Source organism: Mus musculus, chromosome 4, assembly GCF_000001635.26.
Source record: "Mus musculus strain C57BL/6J chromosome 4, GRCm38.p6 C57BL/6J".
In the NCBI taxonomy this organism is placed as follows: Eukaryota; Metazoa; Chordata; class Mammalia; order Rodentia; family Muridae; genus Mus; species Mus musculus.
This window is the reverse complement of record NC_000070.6, coordinates 132,870,540-132,892,006: the sequence shown is the minus strand read 5'-3', so window position 1 is coordinate 132,892,006 and position 21,467 is coordinate 132,870,540. Positions and strand designations below refer to the sequence as shown.

At 44.1% G+C, this 21,467-nt stretch overlaps 1 protein-coding gene and 1 pseudogene across 1 annotated transcript in view; one reads left to right on the top strand and one right to left on the bottom strand.

Annotated features, from left to right (window-relative positions):
- Positions 5,591-7,234, bottom strand: Gm13033 (predicted gene 13033; annotated as a pseudogene).
- Stx12 (syntaxin 12) overlaps positions 7,549-21,467 on the top strand; it is a 30,395-nt gene continuing 16,476 nt past the window's right edge. Inside the window, exons 1-2 of the mRNA NM_133887.4 lie at positions 7,549-7,759; positions 20,350-20,419. Coding sequence (NP_598648.1) covers positions 7,642-7,759; positions 20,350-20,419 — 188 coding nt within the window. The 5' untranslated portion in view covers positions 7,549-7,641. The remainder of the gene's footprint in view (positions 7,760-20,349; positions 20,420-21,467) is intronic.

Below are 21,467 nucleotides of genomic sequence, written 5' to 3'. Positions count from 1 at the left end.
CCGCCAGTGTGCCTGGTGCTCTCAGCCTTGGATCCTGTGAAATTAAAAGTTAGAGATGGTTGTGAGCCACCAAGTGGATACTGGGAATTGAACCTGTGTCCTCTTCAAGATTTGGCTTGGAACTCACTCTTCAGCCAAGGCCCGCTTGGAACTTGTGAGAACTTTCAGGAACTCCCTTCCTGAGAGCTGAGACTACAGGCTTGTAGCATTGTGCTCAGTGGAAAGCACACATTCTCTTACCACAGAATTATTACATGCATGGCCATGTAATAGTGATAACCTTTATTTTTTTTATTACCTTTACCTTGGTAGACTTTCTGTTTGTTTGTTTGTTTGTTTTTCGAGACAGGGTTTCTCTGTATAGCCCTGGCTGTCCTGAAACTCACTCTGTAGACCAGGTTGGCCTCGAACTTAGAAATCCACCTGCTTCTGCCTCCCGGGTGCTGGGATTAAAGGCGTGCGCCACCATGCCCGGCTCCAAAGAACCTTTCTTTTCTTTATTTTTTAAAGATTTATTTATTATTACATTATTATTTATTTATTATTATATTAGTATACTGTAGCTGTCTTCAGATACACCAGAAGGGGGCGTCAGATCTCATTTCAGATGGTTGTGAGCCACCATGTGGTTGCTGGGATTTGAACTCAGGATCTTTGGAAGAGAAGTCAGTGTTCTTAACCGCTGAGCCATCTCTCCAGCCCCAAAGAACCTTTCTAAACAGGTCCAATTCCCCCATTTCTTTTTCTTTCCACAACCTCTGCTAGGTGGTAGGCTACAAGGGAGGTTAACACATTTAAGGACCATCATTAAAAATAAAGTTTGAAAAAAATTAAAGTTACACACAAGTGCACCCACACACAGGAATACACATGTGCACACACACACACACACACATGCAGCCATGTATACATGCATACATGCATTTGTACACCACACACACACACACACATGAAACTGAAAAAAGAAAAAAAATATAGTTTACTATAATATGCTGTTGCACCGCATTATGATAAAAATATCTCTTCCATGGGTCTCTCAGCCAAAGCTAATAATACTGGCCCGGTTTACAATTGTTAATGGCTACTGTTACAATCAATGCTGCTGATTGTAGAGCATCATGCCTTGAATCCCAGTGTTTTGGTCTTCCTCACCCATGGGATAAGACCTCAGACTCAATCAACTAAAAGGTTTATTGATTATTATTAGCAGGATAACAATCTCTAAGCTAGAATTGAGATTGCTGTAAGGAGGACGTGAGGGGAGAATTTTTTTCTTTTTGAATTTTTTAAAAAAGATTTTTATTTATTTATTATTAAGTACACTGTAGCTGTCTTCAGACGTACCAGAAGAGGGTGTCAGATTCCAATACAGGTGGTTATGAGCCACTATGTGGTTGCTGGGATTTGAACTCAGGACCTTTGGAAGAGCAGTCAGTGCTCTTAACCCCTGAGCCATCTCACCTGCCTCCTGATAATTTTTTTCTGAGAATTTTTTAAGAAATTAAAAAAATATATATTTTATGTATGTGAGTACACTGTCACTGTCTTCAGACGCACCAGGAGAGGGCATCAGATCTCATTACAGATGGTTGTGAGCCACCATGTGGTTGCTGGGAATTGAATTCAGGATTTCCAGAATAGCAGTCAGTGCTCTTAACCAATGAGCCATTTCTCCAGCCCTGAGGGAAGAATCTTTAAAGGGAAAAACCACAAGAAGACTTGGAGCGTTTGCACAGGCAAGTCAAGATCTGTTTTGCTCTGCTTAGATTAAGTAGTCAAGGTGGCCCAAATATCTGCATAAGCAGGTTACAGAAGACAAAAACAAAAGAAAAACAAGAACAGCTCGGCAAACTGTAACAAGTAATAACATGGTCATGGCTTTACATTTCAGTGTGTGTGTGTGTGTGTGTGTGTGTGTGTGTGTGTGTGTGTGTTAGGTTTTCTATGACCCAAAGCAAGTTGGGAGGAAAGGGTTTCCTCAGCTTACACTTCCACATTCATGTTCATCACCAAAGGAAGTCAGGACAGGAACTCAAATGGGGCTGGGGCGGGAACCTGGAGGCAGGAGCTGATGCAGAGGCCATGGAGGATGCTGGGCAGGAACCTGGAGGCAGGAGCTGATGCAGAGGCCATGGAGGATGCTGGGCGGGAACCTGGAGGCAGGAGCTGATGCAGAGGCCATGGAGGATGCTGCTTACTGGCTTGGCTTTCCCTGGCTTGCTCAGCCTGTTTTCTTATAGAACCCAGAACCCCCTGCCCGGGGATGACCCACCCATCATGGGCTGGGCCCTCCCCACTTGTTCACTAATTGAGAAAAATGCCATATGGCTGAATCTCATGGAGACATTTCCTCACGGGAGGCTCCTTCCTCTCTGATGACTCTAGCCTGTGTCAAGTTAACTCACAAAACCAGCCAGCACAGTGGCTTATTGAGTCAGGGTCATTGGGAACTTGTCTTCCAGAACTTGGAGTCATCCATAAATGGCTAGTGAGTACCAAGATGGATGCCTAGCATAAAATGGAGGGATTGATTTATTTATATTTATTTATTTATCATCACACCAGCACTTGGGAGGCAAAGGCAGCTTGAGCTCTGTGAGTTCCAGGCCAGCCAGGGCTATATAGTGAGACTCTGTATTGAAAAACCATAACAACTACAAAAAAAAAAAAAATTAAAAAAGACTTAAAAGTCTTAAAAGTGCTATCCTACTGTATAATCAGCCTATTTGTGGAGCCTACCCTTAAGAGAACAAAATACAAATTACAAAATACAAAAAAACAACCTGTTTTATTTGCCCTGGATTTTCCACATAATCCACTTTTATAGCCTAAGTTAATTCGTAGCTGCAGTCTTAAGTTATGTGCTCTCCGTGCTGTTGACATAGAGTAATGCTTGTGCATTGTGACAGTCATTAGCTGGAAACAGAAAATAGCAGAACGCAGCTTTAGAAAGTGAGAATCGGACTGGAGAGATGGCTCAACTGTTAAGAGCACTGACTGCTCTTCCAGAGGACCTGAGTTCAATTCCCAACAACCACATGGTGGCTCACAACCATCTGTAATGGGATCTGATGCCCTCTTCTGGTGTGTCTAAAGAGAGCTATGGTGTATTCATATACATAAAATAAATAAATAAGCTGGGCGGTGGTGGCACACGCCTTTAATCCCAGCACTTGGGAGGCAGAGGCAGGCGGATTTCTAAATTCAAGGCCAGCCTGGTCTACTGAGTGAGTTCCAGGACAGCCAGGGCTATACAGAGAAACCCTGTCTCGAAAAACCAAAAAAACAAAAACAAAAACAAAAAACAAAAAAAAAGTAAATGAGAATCTACCATAAAAGTGAGAATCTACTATAAATGATGGCAGTGGCATTTGAACAAAGTATCCCGTGTCTTTCATTCCTTCTCCCATGCTTTCTGGGCTGTTTGGGAGATACGGGGCAGCAGCCCTTTGAGACAGACAATGGAAGGCACAGGGAGAGTGCAGGAGAGGCTTCAGCCAAAAGATGCTCACTCTCAGTTAAAGGACACACAGGGGAAGTGTTTGATTTCTGTCCTTAATGTGACATCAGGGTATTATTAGTGACTCAGAGTTTATGACTACATTCAAACTGATACATTTCAGGGCCTCATGTGAGGAGTCGAATCTGTTAAAGCTGTGCAATGGAACCTAGGGTTTGACATAAAGTGATGAATCATAAGGAGGCATTAGTTTCTTTGTGTATGTGTTGTTGTGTGTGTGAATGGTGCATGCACATATATTCGCAGGTGCGTGAGCCTGCGTGTGCACACTCAGAAGATATAGAATTTCTTCTTCTCTTGCTCTTTGCATTAATGCCTTGAGACAGGCTCTCTCACTGATCTTTGGCTAAGCTGACTGAGTAATGAACTCTGGGGACCCACTCTATCTGTTCCCTAATGTCTGTTTGCAGGCCTGTGCAATGATGTCCAGCTTTTTAAAAATTTATTCATTTTATGTATATGAATGTTTTTGCCTACATGTGCACCATGTGTGTGCCTGCCTGATGCCTGAAGAGGCCAGAAGAGGGCATCAGATCTTAGAGTTGGTTTTGAACCAATACTTTATTTATTTTTAAAGATTTATTTATTTATTATATGTAAGTACACTGTAGCTGACTTCAGACACACCAGAAGAGGGCATCAGATCTCATTACAGATAGTTGTGAGCCACCATGTGGTTGCTGGAATTTGAACTCAGGACCTTTGGAAGAGCAGTCCGTGCTCTTAACCACTGAGCTATCTCTCCAGCCCAACACTTTATTTATTTACTTATTTAATGTATATGAGTACACTGTAGCTGTTTCAGGCACACCAGCAGAGGGCATTGGATCCCATGAAAGAGCCACCATGTGGTTGCTGGGAATTGAACTCAGGACCTCTGGAAAAGCAGTCAGTGCTCTTAACCCCTGAGCCATTTCTCTCCAGCCTGGTTTTGGGGTTTTCAAGTCATAGTTTCTTTGTGTGGCCCTGGCTGTTCTGGAACTCACTCTGAAGACCAGACTGGCCTCAAACTCTGAGATCTGCCTGCCTCTGTCTCCTGAGTGCTGGGATTAAAGACTTGTACTACTATTCCTGGCTCTTTGTTTTGGTTTGAGACAGGGTCTCACTGTGTATTCCTGGCTGGCCCAGAACTTGCTATGTAGTCTTGAATCACAGAGCTCTGCCTGTCTCTGTCTTTCAAGTGCTGGGATTAAAGTTGTGCGCCACCACTGTCCAGCCAAAATGCCATTACTTTTAATCCTGGCACTTGGGAGGCAGAGCAAAGAGGTAGGTAGATCTTTGAGTTCGAGGCCAGCTTGGTCTACAGAGTAAGTTCCAGGACAGCCAGGGTTACACAGAGAAACCCTGTTTGGAAAAACAAATAAAAAAGTAAACCAGACCAAAAATGTTTAAAGATAAAAATGGGGATGCTTCCTTACTGTGAAGTGTTTATGAATCAGTGACCTAAGGATTCACACACAGTATGTGCCCCCCAAATACGATATTACTTTATTGCTTAGTTAGGAGTGGAGGGAGAAATAAAAGTACTTTGAAACCCTTAAAATCACTGATTGGCTACAGACCTGAATGTCAAGGCTACTTAATTTTCCTATATTTGAGCCTGGGTTCTGAAAATAGAGCAGAATAGGAAGCAAGGGTTGGGGTGGTCTGGTACATTTTTATGCAAATCAAAATTTCTTGCACGATGTCATGGACTTTGGGGAGATACATGGCTAGGAAAACTTATCCAATGGGATCCCCAAATATTTCATTTCATTGTCCTGTCTAGCATGTCACAAACCTGGAGAGATCTGATATCTAAGTCACTATTTGTCTGGAATTAAAGCACTTGTAATGTGCTTGTTTGGAGAAGCCCTGAGCACTGAATGAAGGGACAGCCCTTCATGTTACTAACGTTAAAACTCTAAGTTGAAGCCGGGCAGTGGTGGCGCATGCCTTTAATCCCAGCACTTGGGAGGCAGAGGCAGGCGGATTTCTGAGTTCGAGGCCAGCCTGGTCTACAAAGTGAGTTCCAGGACAGCCAGGGCTATACAGAGAAACCCTGTCTAGAACACCCCCCCAAATAAAACAAGACACTAAATTGAGGCAGTGTTGATGATCTTAACACCCACTTCCCCCAAAGAGCTTGGCTTCCAGTATTCCAGTAGTGAGAACAGATAGGGTTTGATGTAGGCCCTTCCAAGGAGAATGGTGCCCCAATTTCCCCTAGGGTTTCCCCAAAGACAGCACCTGGAAGAGGCTTTTCTATCAGCAGGGGAGGACAGCATCGATTTTTTTTTTTAATTTTTAAATTTTATTTATTTAATGTATATATGAGTACACTGTAGCTATCTTCAGACACACCAGAAGAGAGCATCAGCTCTCATTATAGATGGTTGTGAGCCACCATGTGGTTGCTGGGAATTGAACTCAGAACGTATCGAAGAGCAGTCAGTGCTCTTAACCAGCACCAACAGCATCAATTTTACCACAGAGAACTTCCAACTCAGCAGCCTCTTTCTCCTGAGTTCTTCAAATGATTGGTAAGGCTTCGGTGAGAATGGTTTGTGGTGCTGGTTCATGGTGTAGCTTATACCATATGACCAGTGGCCAAACCCAAGATCTGCCCTAAAGCAGGTATTTGGGGGTTTGCAGTGGCAGTCTGCTTCCACCTGAGTGTCCCTGATCTCTCTGATGGGAGAATATACCTCTTCATCAATTACCTGGTACTTGAGTTTTTCATCCTTGAAAAGGCATAGTTTGGGGCTGGAGAAATGACTCTGCAGTTAAGAACACTGGCTGCTCTTCCAGAGGACACAGGTTCAATTCCCAGCATTCACATGGCAGCTCACAGCTCTCTGTAACTCCAGGTCCAGGGGCTCTGTCACCCTCACAGGTACAGGCAAAAGACCAATGAGCATAAAAATAAATAATTAAAAGAGAAAGCAAAGGAGCAGTTTATGCTGTCTATCTGGAGTTTTACCATAAACATGGCTTATATGTCCACTCCATGGCCCAGCCCTCTAGTGAATATATGTCCTTGTTTCTGGTCTGTCTTGAGATACTGGTGGGTGAATTGCTGGCCGAAGAATGTGAATATCATATTCGAGCCCTGGGGGTCAAGGATGAATTTTTTTCTTAGAATTTTCCCCATAATCTTTTGAATCAGAAACCCTCTTCTTCCCTTTCACAGGATGGGAGTCAGGCAGTCATCTGTTACAGGAGGAGAGGCTCTGATGTAGTAGGAGAGGTTGGAGAAGGGTGCCCAGTTTTCGTAGGTGTGGTGCACATTGTAAGTTGGTGGGCTGTCAATCAAATGCCATCTGGCTGGCAACATATCTCATGACTGAATTCCGCAGGAAGGGAATGGTTTTTATTTGTTTGGAGTGTGAGTGGGTTTTCCGAGACAGGGTTTCTCTATGTAACCTTGGCTGTCCTGGAACTCACCCTGTATACCAGCCTGACCTCAAAGGAAGGAAATGTTAATCAACAATGTCCCAGAATCCCTTGAAGTGGGTAAGCACGGGGCACACCGTATTGGCGGATGGTTTCAGTAGTAACTTTATTCTTGCTAGAAATTTAGGTGTTGAACAGTTTTCACCATCGAATCCTGTCGGGTACAACTGCACGTGTACTGGTCCCATTCCATGCTCATGCATTCACCTCGATTTTGACATGGGTTGGAAAAGCAAGAACTTGCTGGGTGCCTGAACAACAGTGCCGCGCGGAGCAGCAGGATGCGGGAGCGGCAGGATGCGGGAGCAGCAGGATGCGGATGAGCGTGTTGGCGGCCGGAAGGTCGTGGAATGCGGGGCGCGCCGTCTGTAGACGACAGGCTGAAGAAGTCCGGTCCTGTACTGGCTTCACAGCTGGAGGAGTCGGGTCTTGCGAGAACGCTCACCGCCAGCAGTTCGAAAACTCTCAAGAGACGACCCACCGCCAATTCCAGCCGCACACGCGCACTGCAGGATGGGGCGGAGCGCGCGCATGCGCACCGCGATGGGCGGGGGGTCAGTGCGCACGCAGTCGCGGTCCCTTCCCCGCCCTTTCTCTTCCCGGTTTTCCTCTCAGCTGCTGGGCCCGGTCAGTGGCAGCTTCCGGTAGGAGCGCCGCGAAGCGCGACCCGGTCTCTGCTCACTGTCATGTCCTACGGTCCCTTAGACATGTATCGGAACCCCGGGCCGTCGGGGCCTCAGCCCCGGGACTTCAACAGCATCATCCAGACATGCAGTGGCAACATCCAGCGGATCAGCCAAGCCAGTGAGCGAGGGGACCCAGCCGGGAGCTGGGGGCGGCCTGAGGGACAGACGGTGGTGAAGCTGCCAAGTCGGGGAGCCCGGTCTGGGTCGCAGCTCAGGCCACACCTTGAGGCCGTCGCGAGCCTCCACTCTGGGCGCGGCGAGCTGCCTTTCCCTGGGTCGGCCAGGCTCGGGCCCTTTAGGTCCACACCCCTGTCTTAGGCGGTTAGAGTTCACGGTGTTGGGGGTCAACAGAGCCGACAGCCCCGATGGTGGGAGGGAGTGTGTGTCATCTCCAGGACTGTGAGCAGCAGTCTTGACTTGGCGCAGTGGTCAGCCGAGTTTTTCCTGTCGTCGCCGTCCCCCTCTCCCCACCCACCTTGTTTTCCTCAGTTCCGATCAGGGGGTGCTTACTTGGTTGCGACTTTAGGTTCACATTCAGCTCAGCGGTTGGGTCCTCAGACATCAGCAACTTTCAATTAAGGGAAGTGGAGAATGCGTGCGTTCGAGTGACTTAATACACTGTGTTTCCTGTAATTAACCTGGACGTCAGTCAGTGCCTGGCATTTAAGGGACGGGAGGACTGCTGCTTTATGGCACAGAATGCACCGGGAACATTTTAGGTTAGGTTGTCTTTGTAGCGAACGTTTTTCCCATTTCAAGCATGAAGATGTCCTCTTCTGCCTCCGTTGAGAGCTACTCTTGGCCACAATTACACACCAAGTAAGAGATGGCAGGGTTGGGCCAAGTCAGTTTGTAACTGCTTACCTTAAAACTCCCTTCTGTAGCTAGAGTCAAGTACAGGCTGTTTTTGAGTTTCAGAATCATCCCAGAGCCCTGTAAACAGAACAACAGAAGCAATTTTACTTTAAAAATGGTGACAACCATCTGTGTTGTTTATTATTCTGTTTTTTTTTTTTTTTTTTTTTTTTGTGAGCTTAGCTATACTGTTAATAAGTAGAGTCAGTTCTGAATTGCAGTTATGTCCTAAGCTTTAAAGCATAAGCTACCACTGTGCTTTTATTTTCTTTTTGAGACAGTTTTTTTGTAGCTCTGACTATCCTGGAACTCACTCTGTGTACCAGGCTGGCTTCAAAATTAGAGATCCACCTGCCTCTGCCTCCCAAGTGCTGGGATTAACAATGTACGCCACCACACCCAGCTTGTCACTTTGCTTTTATATCTAAATGTATACTGTAGGATTTGAGAGGTAGAAAGTTTCAGGCAGGAAGGGTTAGGCCTGGGTGTATGGAGGTAGTACGAATACTCAGCTTGTTAACCCAGATATGAAAAACACAATAATAATTGATGACTAGACAGTATGGTACTTTGTGTCCCAGTTTCCTTTTGTTAAGGAGCTATAATACAGGATAAATCAGAAAATTCTTTTCAAGGGGCTGGCAAGATGGTTCAGGTAAAGTGCTTGCTGTGCAGGCCTGACCATCTGATTTGAGCCCCAGAACCCAGATGAACGTGGAAGGAGCAAATTAACTCCACAGAGCTGTACTCTGACCTCCACACTCAGCCACACTCGTTCCCTGGCACACACAATGTGTCTGTTTACATTAGTTCTATGTATGTTCCACATATCATACACACAAAAATAATAAAGAAAATTTTGTGCCAGGTGTTGGGGGCGGGGTCATGCCTTCAATTCCAGTACTTGAGAGGCAGAGGCAGGTAGATCTCAGAGTTTGAGAGGCTAGCCAGTTTACAGAGTTTCAGGACAGCCAGGGGCTACACAGAGAAACCTTGTTTTGAACCACCAGAAAGAAGAAAAGAAAGAGAGGAAAGAAAGAAAGAGAATTTGTGGGTTTTTTTTTTTTTTCTCATTGAGACTAACCTAATTTAAATGACTGTATGTGGAATATTTCATATTTGAGTATTAAGTTGTATAGTAAGCATAGGAACTGATACAGATTCTTTTAACTGCAAATCTGTGTTTACTTAAATCAAAATTAGAGTTGAAACTGGCCATAGTCGTACACGATAGCATTTGAGAGGCTGAGGCAGGAGGATTATCATGATTTAGAAGCAAATCTAGACTGCCTAGTGTGTTCAAGGTGATCCAGGGCCACATTGTGAGTCTGTTTTCAAAGGGAAAAAGGGAGAAAGGGAAGGAGGAACAGAGAAGGAGTTTAAAACCAGAGCCTGGGTGTGATGAGTCAGGTCTGTAACCCTAGCTCTCAGGAGGCCAAGGCAAGACAGTCTCCAGGTTCAAAGCCAGCCTGAGCTGTGAGTCTTAAAGCAAAACAACAACAAAAAAGGTGTCGGTGTGGTCTAGGAGCAGTTTCTTTGGTGATAGCTACTGATTTAGCCGTTGATTAGGCATTGGGGTCAAGGGGTTCCTTAGAGTCAATAGTTAATAATGTTACTAGCTACTGTTTAAGTACATCGTGTGCCAGGCCGTATGAAAAGTACTTTACATGTAATATTCTAATCTGTAACAATCCTGTGGAGTAATTACAAACATTCCCAGTCTATGAGCTAGGAAACAGACTGAGAAAGGCTAAAGGGTTGCCTAGCTGAGTGTGTGGGTTTTTTTCTCGCGATAAGATGAACATCTTCCCTGTTAGATTGTTAGCTTGCTTGAGGTAGGAAATACGATTCATTCATCCTTATTTTTCTGTCATTTATCTTAGTCCCAAGCATATGATGAGTTCTTCCGTTCAGCGTGCGACAAGCATTCTTTGAGCACTGATGTTCACTGGTGATGAGCAGAGAACACACTGCTGCCTGGCATTGTGTGGATCTTTGCATGTATTTCCCAATAATATCAAGTAATAGCAGGTGGTACGAAGGAAAGGGAACAGGCTAAGTCCATGGAGGGAAGCGAGAAGGGACGAATTATTATCCTCAGGTGAGGAAGGCCTCTCTGGGGAGATGATTTATTTTTTCCAAGACAGGGTTCTCTGTAGTCCTGGCTGTCCTGGAACTTGCTCTATAGACCAGGCTGTCCTCGAACTCAAAGATCCACCTGCCTCTGCCTCCTGAATGCTGGGATTCAAGCCTGCACCACCACTGCCTGGGTAGGATGATGTTGGAATGAGCAGATTTCAGAATGGAGGGAGCATGGTGAGTAGTGGAGAAAGGCAGTGTGTGCTGAGGGCAAATGCAAGGACTTTCATGTGACAAAGAATAGCAAGGAGGAAGGTGTGGCTGCGTTAAAGGTAGGGAGCAAATGGGGAAAGACATCAGAGAGGTAGCCAGGGGTCAGGGCACATGGAAGCTTACTAATTGTAGCCAGTTAATTTGAGTGAATGAGGTCTCTGTCATTTTATTTGTTTGGCTTGGTTTATTTTATTTTATTTTATTTTATTTTGAGATAGGGTGTCTCTGTAGCCCTGGCTGTCCTGGAACTTGCTCTGTAGACCAGGCTAGCTTCAGACTCTGCCTCTTAAGTGCTTTTTTGTTTTTGAGACAGGATCTCGCTGTGTAGTTCTGGCTGACTTGAACCTGACTATGAGACCAGGCTGGTCTGGAACTCACAGAGATTCACCTGCCTTGGCCTCCAGAGTGGTGGGACTAAAGGGGTGTGGCACTACACCAGGCTCTGCATTATTTACTGAAAAACTAAGAAACCTTTGAGTTTTTAACTGTTTGTAAACTAAGTTTGGGTTTTCCCTCAGCTTCCTGCTAGTTTTGTGATGTTTTGGTGAATTTTGCTTTACGCCTCCTGCTGTTTCCTGGTCTATGGTCATAATTATTTCATAGGGTTCTGAGAACTAACTGAGATAACTTATGTGAAGTGTTAAAAGAGTGTGCGCTTCAAGATGGGTTCCTGTAATCCTCACCTTTGGAAAGTGCAGGCAGGAGGTTGGAATTCAAGGCCAGCCTCAGCTACATAGCAAGTTTGAGACCAGCTTGGCTATGGGAGACCCTGTCTTAAAAAGACAGTGCCTACTACCTATTGAGTGAATACATAAAACATGTTATCTGTCATTTGGTTCTTTTTTCTTAAACATAACCAGTTTTTTTCTCACAGTTTAATATCTACTTATATTCTATATCCCTTAATTAAGACAAGCTTTTTGACCTTGTCCCTAGAGCAGTACTGGTTTGGTGGGATGAAGGACCATGCATTATACATTTCTCTTTAGACAGTGCCTGGCACAGCAGTGGATGCTTTGGCATTCAGTATGTACTTAATTGATTTTATCATTGCTAAGTACATTCTTCTTGGTCTTGAGTTTGATAATAATAGCTGTCCTTAGTTGAGTGCTTTTATGTGGCAGACGGCTTTCTAAACTTAGCCCAAATCATCTCATTTCATTCTCACATCAACCAACCGAAGCTTCCCTTGTTACTGTCATTCCTTAGGTGTGGAACCAGGACAGAAGACGGTCATCATTTACTTTAGATCACTCCGCTGGGAAGTGCTGGAAGCAACAGTCAGGCATAGGCAGGCCTGCTGATCATGTGCTCCACACCCGTGATTCTGTCCCTTGAGAGGCAGAGTCAGGGGAATCACATGGAGTTCAAGGGCAGCCTGGGCAAAACGGCAAGTTCTGGGATACTCTAGCCTACATAGAGAGTTCCAGGCTATGCAGGGCTACATATGGAGAGAGAACCTGTCTTAAAAACAAGAACACAGTCTCAATTCAGAACCCGTGTTCTTAACAGCCACATGTGCTGTCACTCTTGTGCAAAGTGGGAGATTACGCCTTTGGTTGTTAGTATACAGATTTACTATCCTGTTTAGTGACTGAATTTTTGGGGTGTGTGTGTGTGTGTGTGTGTGTGTGTGTAATAAAAGGTCTCATGTAACCTTTAACTCCTGACCTTCTTGTCTCTGACTCTCAAGTGCTGAAGATATGTACTATATCACTCCTGACAAACCCATTTTCAAAAGTTAAATCCCAGCCTTCAAGAGACTGAGGCAAGAGGATCAGGAGTTTGAGTCTAGCCCATCAGGAAATGGAAATAACTTGTTCAATTTATAGAGACTCTATCTTTATAATGGGGGCTGGGGATGTAGCTCAGTCTCAATAAATATGTGTATCTGTGATGCCTATAGTAGGTAGTTTTTACAATTTCTATGTAATATCATTGTTTAAGCCTAATTTTGTGTATAGAACATTGAATTGACTTCATTTTCAAAATCAGTGCAAAGACCTTGTTTGGTCTAGATAGTTTTTTTAGGTCTGTGGATTTCCTTTATCTTATCTTTTTATTTATTTATTTATTTATTTATTTGTTGGTTTGGTTTTTTTGAGAGAGGTTTTCACTATGTGTTCTTGGTTGGCTGAAAACTATAGAGTTTTGGCTGCCTCTGCCTCTTGAGTGCTGGGATTAAACCACATGCTATCACACATGGCCTTGTTTTATGTTTTAGTGCAAGTAATGCTTTTTATATTAAATATGTTTGTTTATGAGTGTTTGCCTGTGTGTATGTATGTGTTCTGCATGCATGCCTGGTACCCTCATAGGTCAGAAGATGGACTGTTGTTAGTAGGTGGTTGTTAGCAGACATGTGTGCTTGGAATCAAATCCAGGTCCCTTGCAAGAACAGCATGTTTTGAGTGTATTGAATTAGAGCATTAGATTGTCTCAAAGAGAATTATTGTCCAATCTGTGTGACGGAAAGTTACTTTCAATGTGATTAAATAGGTTTGGACCGTAGTTTGTGGGGGAGATTTAGATTTTGCTGATATCTATTAAAAGCAGGTAAGAAGTTGAAGTTAGAATTATTCTTGGTGTTGATGTTAGTGATAGTGTACAATAATCGACTTACTTCATGGTCTTTTTAAAAAGAGCTTTAGCCAGGACACACCTTTAAAGGAGGAGGTCAGTGATAGGAGAGGCTAAGGGCTAGTGGGTTCGCTTTTGGTTTGGTTTGGTTTGGTTTGGTTTTTCCCAATCTCTGTAGATATCTGAGATTGCCTAGAACAGATCCTTCTTGCCTTTATGTACTAAGTGCTGGGATGACAGGCTTGTGCCACCATGCTAGACCTAGGCATAGGTACAAAATTGACAAAATTGCTTACACATAACAGAAGGGGTTGTCTTCTAATATTAGGAGATACTCAATTGTCTTTATGTAAGATATTTTAAAATTTATTTTATGTGCATGGACATTTACCTGTATGTATATGTACCATACCTGAAGAGACCAAAGAAGGTCGGGTGTTGGGTCCCCTGGAACTGGAGTTAAAGACAGTTGTGTGTTGTCATGGAGGTGCTGGGAATTGAACTTGAGTCCTCTGAAGAGCAGCAGATGCTATACTCTACTGAGCCACCTCTTCAGTCCATACGTAGAGTATTTTACCAAGGGTAGGGATGTAGTTCAGTGGTAGAGCACGTGCTTAGCATGTGTGAGATCCTTGGTTCGCTCCCCAGATGATCTGCACATGCAGTCATAGTACAGAGCATTGTAAGTGTCCATCTTACACTTTATGTGCTGGGGATTGAGCCCAGGACTTTACCTATATCGTAGGCAAGCACCACCACTGGGACAGATCCCTAACAGTAACATGTCAGTCAAAAGGGGCTGAGGAGGTGGCTCATTTGAGGATCTGCATTTGATCTTCAGAACCTGGATGTGGTACTTAAAGTACCAGGAGACTGAGACAATTGAATCCTTGGAGATCAAAGGCAAACCATAGTGTATGGCACTTGAAGGATGACACCCAGGGTTGTCAACTGACCCACACACTCCCACACATTCTCCTCACCCCAAAATAAAACTTTCATTTGCTAGAATTCTTGGAAGAGGAGTGTGCTGGTTTATAGACTTGGCTCAGGGGTTAAGAGGATCTGGGTTCAATTCCCAGAACCCAGATGGTGGCTCACAAGGACCCATGACTCCAGTTCCTAGGGATTGATGTTCTTCTCATCTCCTCAGGCACCAAGTACACAAGTGGTGCACAGACATACATGCAGGCAAAATATTCATACACATAAAATTAGAAAAATAAGTAAATAAAAGGAGTATTCACGTTAATCAAGTGGACAGAAGGTCCTTTTAGACTTAACTCATTTTAATAAAAATATTTTCCAAATTATCATTTTGATATTTTAAGCACACTCAAGTGAAAATAAATGTCTGGGTAAATGTTCCTGTTTTGTGCTTTGTGTTTTGGGAAGGCTTCCTTTCTTGGGTGTAAGCTGTGTGGGCCAGTGGTCCCTAGGCATTAGTCACAGTTCCTCATGCTGAGCTTACAGAATGCAGTCGGCAAGAAGCTCTGCCTCGGTGTCAAGTAAATGAAAGACCCTGTCATCCTTTTGGTTTGGATTTTAAGGCATCTGAAAAGTCTGGATGGAAACTTGTAGGAAGATATCTTAGCGATCAGTATTATAGAGAAGAGGGGCTGGGGCGATGGCTCAGTGGTTAAGAGCAGTGGCTCTTCCACAGGTCCTGAGTTCAATTCCCGGCATCCACATGGTGGCTCACAACCATCTATAACTGTGGTCCCATGGGATCCAATTTGCAAATATACATGCAGGCATAGAGATTGAATTCCTTGGAAAAGATGGATGAGCATAATCATCATGGCTCTAGGAATTCTAGACTTGATTTCAAATAAAGCAAACAAATCAAAATCTCTTCTTGCTCATCAGCACCAACTAGGGTCACGTGGGCATCATGAAAACTGCGTCCTGAGCCGCTCATCGATGCTAAGACCCTGACTGAGCTCAGTAAATGTTAACCATACAAGGAGCATGTGGACAAGTGGTCCAAAGGGGAGAGAGAGAGAGAGAGAGAGAGAGAGAGAGAAGGAGGGAGGGAAGGGTGGGAAGGGCGAGCCAAGAAGGCTCTTCATTCATTCTGGTGCTTAGTAAGCAAATGACTCCAAAGTTCCCAACTTGACTTCCCCAAACTCCTTAGCTAGGAAGTCCACATGATTTCAACAAAGGAAACCAAACAGATGAGGGAAAAGTCCTCCCTCACTTGCAAATACCCAGAAGAGAGCTGATTATTGAGCTTCCTAGAGTATTTAATGCTTTGATGGTAATGAACAGCTAGCTACATACCTTGGTACACTTTTAGATATTCTCAGTTTACCTTTTGCTCCTCCCCCAAAACAGTTGGAACTCACTCTGTAGACCAGACTGGCCTCAAACTCAGAGTCCACCTGCCGGTGCCTCTTGAGTGCTGGGATCAAGGTGTGTGCCACCACTGCCTGGCATCAGCTTACTTTCAGAACAGTTTCATTCTGTAGTCTAGGTTGGCCTTGAGGTTCAGATTTCCCATATCCTCCTGAGTGCTGGCTGGCAGTCAAGTGTACGCTGCGTGCATGGCTGCCTGTCTTTTTATTCGTTTAGGTTTATTTATTTATTTATTTGTTCTTTTGAGACAGTCTTGCTTGTGTAGCCCTGGAACTTACTATGTAGACTGTTCTGCCTTTGAACGCACACAGATCAGCCTGCCTTTGTCTCCCAAGTGTTGGGATTAAGGAAGGCATGTGCCACTCTGCCCAGTTTACACATTGCATTTATAAGATTAAGAAAGCCATACATGCCGGGAGTGGTGACGCAGGCCTTTAATCCCAGCACTTGGGAGGCAGAGGCAGGCGAATTTCTGAGTTTGAGGCCAGCCTGGTCTACAAAGTGAGTTCCAGGACAGCCAGGGCTACACAGAGAAACCCTGTCTCGAAAAAACAACAAAAACAACAACAACAAAAAAGAAAGTCTCAGGTAGAGTATCTCTGAGGCACTCATTTGGGTTACAGAAAAACTACATTATTACCCACTATGCATACTTCCGGGACTAGAGTGTTTCATTGTGACTGACTTTGGGAGTCAACAGTGTGGGAGGACTTGGAAATCATTTAGTCCTCAGTAGAAGCAGTGTCTAATGAGGGGGTAGGGCATGTAACTCAGCTGGCACAGTACTTGCGTGACACACACAAATCTTTAGGTTTTATCTCTAGCACCACAAAATCATCCTATCTCTAGCATGATAACCCCTGCCCGAGATCACCCAAGAACTCCAGAAGTGGAGGCAGGAAGATCAGAAATTCAAAGCCATCCTCAGTTATGTAGGGAGGCCAACCTTGGCTAAGTGGAACCCTGCCTCAACAAACTACAAGATTTGATGAGAAAAATTGAAAATTCCACACATGTAGTAAGTCTTCAATAAACATTTAGTTAAATCAGGATATAATCTGCAAGTAGTGAAAAAGGCCCAGCAAAATAAAATAGCGCGCCCAATTCTGTACACCTGGTAATGGGTGCGTATGGCTGAGATGTGAAGGCTCGTATTCCTAGTTTACCTTGATTCACATCTTTTGCCTTGCCATGCATGCCATGAAGTTGAAGGGAGAGGCTGACTTACTCAATATCCTTGCACGCTCTGAGTACCTGGCACTGTGCTGGACTCCAGTGAGGACAGAGGCATAGTCCCAGAAATGGGAGGGCACCGGGAAGGGAGCAGGTTAGAGCCAGGATATCAGTCTATCTGCAGTTAGGTTAAGGTACTGTCAGATAAACAGGTTGGGGCAAAGTGGAACCCTGGGGAATCAGACCAGCCCTGTGTGACTGCATTCTATTTCCTTTAAGACTCAGCCCTTGGAGAGCAACATTATGTGACTCAAAGCATATAGTCTTCGGAACCAGCCCTGTGTTTGAATTCTAGTTATGGCATGCTGTTCATAACTCAACAGTAGCTTGCCATTTAATTAAAATCTCATTATAATTGCACAAGGTCCTCTATAACCTGGCTTCCCACTACCTCTTTGGCCAGTACTTATCTCTTGCTCACTCAGCTTTAGCAGTACCACACCATTGGCTCCCCTTTTGAGGACTTTGCCCTAGTTAATTACTCTCTTTGCCCGGACTACCCCCTCTTTATAAGTGCCTTGCCCTGCCTGGCATTTTCTTTAGGTCTGTCCATTGTTTCCTTATGTGGCCACTCATGTGAGTGAGTACCCTCTGCCTACTCCTTCACCTCCACTTCCGTTTATTCCCTTTGGTAGGATTGTTATCACCTTGTGTTTTTGTTATCCACCCTCCAGATCGTAAGCTTCCGGAAGCAAGTGCCACCTAGTGTATAGGACAATGTGGAGTAAGCACTGTTCTCTGAGTGAACAAGTCAGGCCTGTCACTCTTGGGCTGCTTCTGCTCACATGATGCAGGCGCATGCTGAAGCCTTACAGCGCTGCTTAAGGTCAAATAGAAGCCTGCCAGTAACCACAGTGTCTGCATAGTAAGTGCTCAGTGCTCCTGTCTGCACCGCCCCTCGTTTTGAAACAAGGTTTCATGTGACTAAGGTTGGAAGTCTTTCTCTCATGTGAGTTTCTGGGTTCAAACTCAGGTGTCAGACTTTACAGCGGATGTCTTTATCCGCTAAGCTGTCCAACTGGAACCAGAAGGATAGATTTTTAAACTCCAAACTTGTAGTAAGTGGACATCCTTGTTGCTTAGCTCTGGAAGCACTGCATATGTGTTCCCTGTATGATGGTGACAGTTAGACAACAGCACTGGCTTGTCACTTGCTTGACTAAGCCTGTTCTTCTGTAGTGTGGTGGCAGGAACGACACTTTGACATTATCCAGAGGGAACAGGAAAGGTGCTTGCCACAGAGGAGCTACCTTTGTCTATGCAGTGTTATCTGTTGAAATTCTGCTGCAACTTAAAAATGGGTTTCCTTTGTTTTCACCCTGCCCCACAAGATAAGTGAGAGTGGAGAAGGAAGGAAAGGCTGCGCCATCAGCTGTAAACACCAGCCTGGCAGTGATGGTGCAGGCCTTTAATCCCAGCACTCGGGAGGAAGGAGCAGGTGGATCTATGAGTTTAAGATCAGCCTGGTCTACAGAGTGAGTTCTAGGACAGCCAGGGCTACACAGAGAAACCCTTCCTTGAAAACAAAACAAAACAAACAACTAACAAAACTAGTAGTAAACACCACTTCATGCAGACAAACTAAGAATATTCTATTAATGAGTTCTGTTCTTTAGGTATCGTGAGTTTGCTTGTGTGACGTCTTGGGTTCAATTTATAGGAGACAGACAGATAATTCACAGGCATACATACGCATACATACACATATACAACTATCTGCCAGTTTAGTGTATCTTTCCCCTCCTTCTCTGACAACTTGGGGGAAAAAAATAGAAAGCCAGGCAAGAAGAAATCAAGGGCTCTGTCTCTGTGTTGCAGAAACTAGTGCCAGAACAGGGATAGGAAGGTTCCAGGCAGAGCAGTACTAACGTGTTCCCTATTGATCGGCCTAGACCTCTTCAGGCAAGGAGATTAGATGTCAGAGATTCGAACATGAACATTCCTAGGCTACCAGATATCTAGGGAAAAGAAAGGGCTGAGTAAAACTGTGTGTTTGGCTGTGATGCCATGTGGGAAAAGAACACTTTCCATTGGAGTCTGTATGCCTGGGGATGAGTTTTTACTGTGTTACTTTTTATGTGTGCATAGATAAGATACATGTATCTATTTTCTAACTTTCATTGTTGTGAAAGTTAGAGAGTGTGTATACAATTTAATGGAGTACTTGATATAGAAGTGCTTAGTCAGTGTCCATCTGTTACTGACAATGAACCTGCATTGTTTTTCTAAAAAGCCTTTGCTGTAGAATGGTGGATTTTTGTATTGGTGGATAAGTCTTGTTTTTGAGACAGAATTTCCTGCATTCCAGACTAGCTTTAAATTTGCTATATATCCAAAGATAACTTTTGAACTTAAAGGCATACATCATGTTTTTTTCATGTAGTGCTGGAGATTCAACCCAGGGCTTCATGCATGCTAGGCAAGCTCCCTACCAATTAAACTACGTTTGTAGCCCCCATGGGTTAAAATTGTTGAAAGTTCATATAGTGACTCAAAACCTGTAATGTCAAGAAAAATGGGAGTAAAAAAGAGAATCAGGAATTCTCCCACTAGACCATTTATTCTCTCCCTTATGATTCCTTTGGGTCACTGAGAATAATTCTTTTCTTATTTATGGCTGATAATCCAACTAGACTAAACTATCTGGAGTCTAACTCATAGAATGTGGGGCAGGAAGATAGGAGATTGAAGCTAGCCTAGTCTACAGTCTCTGTCTCACAAAAACAAGTCAGAAGATATTGTCGAAGATTGTTGTAGCTTTGAGACTACAAAGGTGATGAGTGCTTCCTTGCCTTTTTTTTTAAAAAAGATTTATTTATTATTATATGTAAGTACACTGTAGCTGTCTTCAGACACACCAGAAGAGGGCATCAGATCTCATTACGGGTGGTTGTGAGCCACCATGTGTTTGCTGGAATTTGAACTCAGGACTTTTGGAAGAGCTCTTAACCATTGAGCCATCTCTCCAGCCCACTTCCTTGCCTTTTTTATGCTACTACGATGGAACCCTTGACCTTGGGCATCACACTACCAGTTTCCTGCCTTCTCAGTCCTAATGGGGGTGAAATGTTTAGTGTCATGGGACATTTAGAAGAATTATTCAGTTCTTTGGAGAAGATAAATAGAACTACCTTCTGAACCTTGCAAAAGCACTGTGGAGGAATGTGTTTGTAAAGATTTTGGCTTTAACATGGTTCCTGTTACTTGCATGTTAGGATATGGGGTGACCAGTGCTCTGCAGAATAGGGTGCTCATGATGAATGTGGGGTTTTTGTTGTTGTTGTTGTTGTTTTGTTTTTTTAAATAAATCTTTCCTCTTTTTTTTTCTAGCTGCTCAGATAAAGAATTTGATGAGCCAACTTGGAACTAAGCAGGACTCAAGCAAACTCCAGGAAAATTTGTGAGTAGCTTCCCCAAAAGGTTGAGTTTTGTGAGAGCCCCAAAAGGGCCTAGGCCTTCCTCAGGGAGGTGAGGTCAGAGTGGGAGGTGAGGGTTGGGTGGTGATAGCTGGACCTGGAAGAGGAGAGCAAAGTATTTCAGTGGATCCAGATTTCTGCTGCCTTGAACTGTTTCTTTTCTTGGTCTGGTTTGTGGAATAGTTTAAGAGAGGTAGAGAAGGAACTCCCTCCGCTCTCAGCTGCCTCAGGGAGCTGTGTCAGTATAACCCTGCGTGGCTGACCTTCCCACTGACACGTGACTCCTGATGATTTAGTCTACTTGGATTTCCAACTTTAACTAAGAGACAGTTATTCTCAGTGACACAAAGGAGCCATAGGGAGAGAATAAATGGTCTGGTGGGAGAACCAAACCTTTTTGTTGGTGTTGTTCTTTTTAAATCATATTTTTCTTGACTTTATTTTTGTTTTAAAAGTTCTATTCTTGCTGAGTGTGGTGGCACACACCTTTAGTCCCAGCACTGGGGAGGCAGAGGCAGGCAGATTTCTGAGTTGGATGCCATCCTGGTCTACAAAGCAAGTTCCAGGACAGCCAGAAGTACACAGAGAACCCAACAAAACAAAACAGAATGTTCTATTCTTAGGGGTGGAGAGATAGTTCAGTGGTTAAGAGTACTGGTTGCGGGCTGGTGAGATGGTTCAGCAGGTAAGAGCACTGACTGCTCTTCCGAAGGTCCTGAGTTCAATTCCCAGCAACCACATGGTGGCTCACAACCATCCATAATGAGCTCTGACACCCTCTTCTGGTGTGTCTGAAGACAGCTACAGTGTACTTAATAAATCTTTAAAAAAAAAAAAAAAAAAAAAAAAAAAAGCACTGGTTGCTTTTCCAGAAGGCTGAGGTTCAATTCCTAGCACCAACTTGGTGGTTCATGACTGTTGATAGCTCTATTTCTGTGGGGTCTAGCTCTCTTTTCTGGCCTCTGTGGGCACTTCACATATATAGTGCACAGACATATGTTGCAGGCAAATCACCCATACACATAAAATAAT